Here is a 7,215-nt window from a genome sequence, read left to right on the forward strand (position 1 = left end):
AGGTGGTAGGCAATGTTGGCAACTGTATTCAGGGCTGATCGTCAGACGTGGCCAAACCAGCGCAGGCATCTCTCTCTCATTTGTACACATTATATACAGATGATGAGTGCAAAATGGTAGAACACATTAGCACACAACACATATTTACTTAAGGCATTTACATTCTACTGATACTAAAGTTGAAATCTAAAATATTGCTGAAATACAACATACAAATATAAATACCACTCCGTGTACAATGTACTGTACAGTAATAATGTACAGTACATATATGTGGGGGATCAAAAAATAACCAGATTTTTTGTATAAAAACTTTATTTATTAACTTTTTTACAAAATTTCTTCAGTCACCTCAAAAGTACTCTCCATTAGATGTGATGCACTTGTGAAGTCTTTTTCCCCACTGTTTGAAGCATCTCTGGAACTCTTCAACCTTGATATCATCCAGTGCCCTTAGGGAAGCTATTTTTACCACCTCCACATCATAAAAACGCTTCCATTTTAGATTTTTCTTCATTCTCGGAAACAGAAAAAAGTCGCACATGGCTAGGTCTGGCGAATACGGAGGGTAGGGAATGACAGGCCATCCCCGAGAGGCCAAATAGTGAGTCACTCATAAGGCTATGTGTGAGGGCATTGTTGTGATGAAGGAACAAGTTACCTGATTGCCAAACTTCCAGGCGTTTCCTTCGCACATCATCTCGCAAACATCTTAACACTTTTTTGGCAGATTTTTTTCAATGTTTTCATCGTTTCGAGATGTTGAAGGATGCCCAGAATTTCGCAGGTGGAACAAAATAACAGTAAGAGAAACACAACACTACGCTCAAACATAAACCTACAAACTGACGCCGTTTTCACAGCTATTTCGTGAAGGTCTCTACTAACCCCATGTAACAGGAGAACTCTCTAATACATCTACGAATGGCAGCGGGCTCTCAGTTCGATTTTTTTTTTGGGTCTCCCCCTCGTATAGTAAAACAAAATGAGTTACAAGAGAGATAAAATACAAATAAAGTATAAAATATATAACAAACATGTATTTACATAAAATTATTTACAAAACTGTTGTAGTTGAGGAATAATAATGGTAACAAAGAACAAAAGCTAGCGGGAGCTGACTTGAGGGACTGTTGTGACTTTGTTGTAGGAAGATATAAGCTGTTTAAAGTAGAAGTAAATGTTCTTGTCTTCTATTAAGTAATTGCACTCACATTGCCAACATCTCCCTTTGTCCAAAAGTGCATGTCAATCCAGCAAAAATATAATATAATAAAAACGTTTTCAATCGTTTTAACGATTGAAAACGTTTTTATTATATTATATTGTTTGAAACAATCTTCATCAGTTATAGAAAGAACATAAAATGATTATAGAATAAATATAAAAATTAACAGATGTCCTTGTGGATTAAATATGGATAAATAAAATATCATAAATAAGGAAAAAGTATAAATACAATACATAACATCGCCTTAATATTATTAATTATTGTAAAATAACCTTCAAACGGTAGATAATGCATCTGCATTTCTGTGGTTTATACAACCAGTTCTCAAGTGCACCTTGTATATTTCCAATTTCTCAAGCTGTTTCACTGTGTGTCTATTCGTCATTGTGTTGATAATAGCTGCCTGATCCCATTGGACATTGACATCCTGTTGTCTTGCATATGTTAGAACATGTTGTCTGCTAGAAAAGAGCTGTCAAGATTCTTATTGATTGTATACCTGTATTCCTTGAGTCTTTGTTTTAAACTGCGCATAGTTGCATCCACATTCTTTATTCAGTATATATTTTGTTACAAACTGTGTGTCTCAAAAAGTGTCAAGAAATGGATAGCATGAGACAGAAAAAGATGCAAGGGAGGGGAGTATCAGGAACACCACAGACAGTGCAAAGGTCGTTATCATGAAGGGTGAATCTTTGGAGGTAGTTGAAAAAAAACAGCTGTCACCAATGAAAAATTGAGTGGTAGAAAAGTCTGGTATAAGCCAGGTGTTATTGAAGAAATCCTTGATAGAGGGGAAGAAGCAGTAGGCAGTCGAGTTGTATTTTTGGTCCCGTTCAAATTGCCATTGTAGCAAGAAATCCTCCCACAAGACCTGCTTGATATGTCTGAGGTACTTTATTGTAGGTCTCCTCCACCTTGAGATCAGTGGCAGCCAGTGTATAAGCATGCTTGTTATCAGTGGTTCCAATGTGTGCCTTTTCCCAGGTGATAGAGTAACTGTTGTTGGAGTTGGAAATAATATGGTAGATGCCATTGGCAACAGGTTGGAGGAAGTGATTGTATATAACATTGATGGCAGATTGGTAGTCAGTGTAAATAGAGAAGTGCTGCTTCTTATAATCTGAGTTCATCTGACTGTAAAATCTGCATATTTGTAAGAAATAATAAGGTGGTTTTTTCACTAGCAACACTACAAATTCTGCAGCTTCCCAATGAAGCAATGTTTTATTCTAAAACAGCCAACTTTATAGACTTTTTGTCTTTTATATCTGTTTTATACTCTTTAATTCATAGATATACAGTACATACTGATTTTATGATCATTCATCATCTATTATGACTATATGAGACATATATGTGTTATGTTTTTTTGTTAACCATTTCTGTATATTATGCAATTAAAATTATATTCCTAAGAATTTATTTGAAGTTTATGACACTGGGCTTATTAGAAATTGGGTTTACTAATTTTAATAATGTTCTATTGATATATTCCACTTTTGGTATACCAAAAGTATGTAAACTATAGTCCTTGTACAAAAAATTTTAATTAAAAAATAAAAATAATACAAGCATTTCCAATAACCTTTGTTAGTGAACAGAGCAAACCAATAGCACAAACATCAAAGTCTGAAGAGAAAAACCTAACAAACATCAGATTTTTTTTGATGTTACATTAATTAAAATGAAAGGTGATTACATTTGCTGCATACTTAATTAAAATTATATTAAAAAGAAATGTGTTTTATAAAATAAGTCCAAGAGCATCTATTTTTATTATGTAAAATAGATTTTGTTCCTGGAATTACTATTTATGATAATTTTTTCATGCATAATGTAAGAAGTATAGCAAGATTTTATCTCTGCCAGACTCTATTGGCACCTGCTACAGTTGGAAGCCATTGTGAAATGAGGAAAAACTAACAGGAATCACGAATTAAGACCAATCCATTATGAGACATGTATAATATAGGAAAATGCAGAAAACCATGTTTCTCCAAAGTTTTCTTCATCTCCGATTCAGTCAGACACATTCAAAACTTCAGAAAAACCTTTAAAAAATAGCATCAACAGTTTGCTAATACATATTTTATTTTGCTACAGTGCACCATGCAGCATCAATCCTATAGATTAAACAGATGTCAGCAACAACTTAACCACATGTTGGCAATACATGTAATATCAAAGTACATTTATTCCCTTTCCATAACAAGAAAAACACTAATTGTAAAACATTGTTTTAATTTTATTTTTATTTTGAAATTTTCATCAATTTTTGCAATCATTTGGCACTGTAGGAAGCAAATTCCAAGAGTCATATCTTGTGAAGGGTCATGCCAGTCTGTCAAGAGAGGAAGCAGATTTTTCCCCAGACCCACAGAAAAAATTAGACGTAAACCCCTATAAATTAATGTTATTTTTCCCAAACCAAAACAACAAAGGAGCAAAAAGGCCAGGGGCTCACAAGGGATGGCCTACAATCCTAACAGGCACTTAAGAGAAAATCTTGCCAGAAATAGGAAATTACATTACAGAAAATCAAAATTTCAAATATTTGATTAAAAAAATTTAATTAATTTTGTTTGAAAAGAAAAAAAATATTTAGAGACAAATTGTTATATTTACATTTTTCTTACATAACATCATATATAATGCACACAACAGTCAATAACAAGCATAAATGGCACTTCATTAATCAAAAAATCAGTAATGAAAGGAATATTCTTTACAGAATTTATACAATACTGAAAGAGGAATCCATCTTGTTAATAAACAAACAACATACAGACTCATTTTTTAACCTAATTTTTCAAAGATTTTTGAAAAGCTAATTTAAATCCTTGAAAATCATTACTATTTGTTTACATAAACATGGTCTGGGATGGTCTGCAATGTATGTAACAAAACAATGCATCCATACGGAGCATTAACGGTAAGAATGATAGACATAATTTTAATTGCAATTAATTAATTCAACTTCGTAAATAATATATTCGAGTTAATAAAATAAATTCTCACCAAATCAGATCTTTATAATCCAAATAAGTGAAGATATCGAGAAGAATCTCAAAGGGCAAGTCATTAAGCATCTTTGACGTTAACTTATTTTCTCGTGGAATTATATTATAATCGCCACATGACAATTTCCGTGTCAAAAAATACGAAATTCGTCAATTTCAAAACAAATGTAATCCATTTCTTCTCTAATTTTAAAAATTTTAAAAACAAAAAAGTCGACTCCAGATGTCGCTTCGTGGAAAAAAATTATAATTACGTAAGAGTTTAATTTGCTTATGTAAATATTAAAATTAAATCGACTTTTTTTATTAGTAAATTATAATTAAAATCGATTTTATATTATTCATTTCATATATGCGTAATTTATTTATTGTATACAGTATATAGATTTTAATTTGTTATAAAAAATAAATGGATTTATTTAAAATCATTATAGACACGTGGTGATAAGCAGGGCCGTGTTCAGTAACGCAGAACATCTAAGTTGTGAGTGGCTTAGTGGCCGGAGATAAGAATGTTCTGAGCATCATTGAACGATTATTCTTAGTTAGACAACTAGGAAAAATGGTGGACAAAGTTAAAATTATGATCGCAACAATTGTCACAAACGAACTGATCGAAAAGGATGAAGTAACCAATAAATTATTCAAAATGGAAGCTGCGTCAGATTGTGATGAAATTAATAAAGCGATTATTAACTGTAATTAATGAAATGGACCGCTATCTTCCGTTAAAATGTATTCGGAATCTGTTATACCGACGTATGATAATTTTACATTTCGAAGTCATTTGAGAACGAGTTAATGATTTAGAATGAGAGAATAACTTTGTAATTCTTATAATAAAATACGTTTAGTCCAACACGATTAGCCATCTTGCAAATCGTACGACCAGACAAAAACATTGACGTCACTAGTACAAGTTCGCATAGATAAAAGAAGCTGACTAAACTAGCTAGAATTCTACCAGAATCTCCATATTAGAGAAGAAGAAAGAAAGAAAGCTAGAATTCTAGCGGTGGGAGGAGTCGAGTAGTAATTAGAAACGAGTTCAACATCGCAGCATAACTAGACAGCAAGAATTCTGCGTTACTGAACACGGCCCTGGCCATCATAAAGGTTATAAGATTGAAACGGTTATCATCAAAGGCTCTCAAATGTACTTGTCGTTATATTGAGTTTTTTTGTGCTGTCATATCTCATTATAATGTAGAATGAATGAATCGACTGTATAAACAATGATTCAGATGTTTACTTGATTATACAACGGCTAATGAACCGGATGTATGACTACAGAAATAACATTTAAAGGATATAGAAAGATAAATCTGATGTTAAAAATATATTTCGTCTAAATTATTTTTAATGAATTTTATTTTAACTTTTACTTCGCAAATTCATATCACGCACATCAATTGTTTCGGATCTAATTTCGTGTTAGAGTTATGGTATTTAAAAAAAAATGGGAAAAAATGGCTTCCAAAACGAGAACAAAATCTTCCTTTTATGAACTGTACCACATGAAGGCTACGTCCTCCCTCTATTCAATACATCACGTAATGTCTTTCTTTTTGTGGTTGGTCGTGGGTTCGTGCCTGACGGCTGACCACGTGAAATTTTTCGGATTTTCTTCAAGTGTCTAACACCCAAATAGGAACCAGTTTACTATAAAAAGCTCTCCAGGGAAGCATCTCTCCTTAGCAGATCGTATTTATTCGTTGAAGTATTCCATCAAATCAAACGAAACGTTCTTTAACAATACGCCTACATGTTTTGAAAGAATAATTCTTTACCATTGTTTTAACTCAAAAATTTATTAGTAAAGTTGGAAAAATATGGCACATCGGGTAATATGCCGCATTTGCTGTAATTAATAAACCTAAGTGTAGATGACAATATTGTTCACACGGTAGCAAGCACTGATGTGGCGCTAACCGCTTCGGGACACATGATAAAAAACGATTTTGATTGATTTTCACCAGAATTACAAGGTATTTATGTCTATTTATGACAGCCAAAATTTCATAAGATGCAGGAAAATGTAGAAACGAAAAGAGAAGCAAAAATTTGTGTAAATAAAGTGAATAGGTGGAGTAAAGTACTAGGCCAGACGTGTATTGTTCATGAGAAAAGCACCAACTAACACCCGTAACCCCGTGTTTCTTTATGCAGCGCTCAAGAAGCCCTTTACAGCGAACACACTGAAACTAGTTTCTAATTGGCTAACACTGCTCGTGTTGTCATTTCGCTATACTCTCGCTGCATAAAGAAACGCGGCCTAATCCAGTTAAAACGAACATATGAAAGGTCACTTTATTCCCTTATTCCGTGTGATAGTGGAGTTTATTGCTATTCTCTTGTACTCCTGAAGGGAAGAAGAGATAGCAGATGGATCGCAGGGCGGCGGAAGAATCGGCCTTATAGAAGACGGCCAGAAGAGACACGAGGGGGATAGAATGCCTTCCGGGAGAACTTTTATGGGAAGCTGGCCCCCATTTAGGCGTCATCTGCAAGGAGAAAACCCGGAAAAACTCCAAGCTGCTAGCTTTGTCCGATCGAGGCGCGAACCCACAACTGAACACCAGTGTTTATGGTCTGGTCACCGCTACTACGAGCGGAAAAGGCAATAGCGTAGCGTAGTGGGGCGTCAGGGGCAGCCCGCCAGGGCGGCACTTTTTAGGGGGCAGCAAAATTACGTTTTAGGGGGCGGCAAAATTTCACAATAAACAATAATAATATCTTGTAAGAATTTGAACCATTTTATTTCATATTTTCGTCCGTCTACGACTCGGACCGATTGAAATGAGCACGGAATAGTGTTACCATCCATCCGGACAGTTCGGGAATCGACTCGCAGTCCCCAGGAATATCGTGCGCAACCTGTTGACCTTTTTTTATTTTTTTATTTTGCTTGTATTTTGTTTTTTTATTGCTTGTTATTTTGTTTATATATATATATATATA

The 7,215-nt window shown here is 34.0% G+C and overlaps 1 protein-coding gene across 1 annotated transcript in view; it reads right to left on the reverse strand.

Annotated features, from left to right (window-relative positions):
- LOC111640892 (F-box only protein 3-like) overlaps positions 1–4,465 on the reverse strand; it is a 40,699-nt gene extending 36,234 nt beyond the window's left edge. The window contains exon 1 of the mRNA XM_023386976.1: positions 4,253–4,465. Coding sequence (XP_023242744.1) covers positions 4,253–4,323 — 71 coding nt within the window. The 5' untranslated portion in view covers positions 4,324–4,465. The remainder of the gene's footprint in view (positions 1–4,252) is intronic.
- Positions 4,466–7,215: the final 2,750 nt, after the last annotated feature.

Source organism: Centruroides sculpturatus, unplaced genomic scaffold (assembly GCF_000671375.1).
Source record: "Centruroides sculpturatus isolate CEXI.00-Female unplaced genomic scaffold, Cexi_2.0 scaffold1445, whole genome shotgun sequence".
Classification (NCBI taxonomy): domain Eukaryota; kingdom Metazoa; phylum Arthropoda; class Arachnida; order Scorpiones; family Buthidae; genus Centruroides; species Centruroides sculpturatus.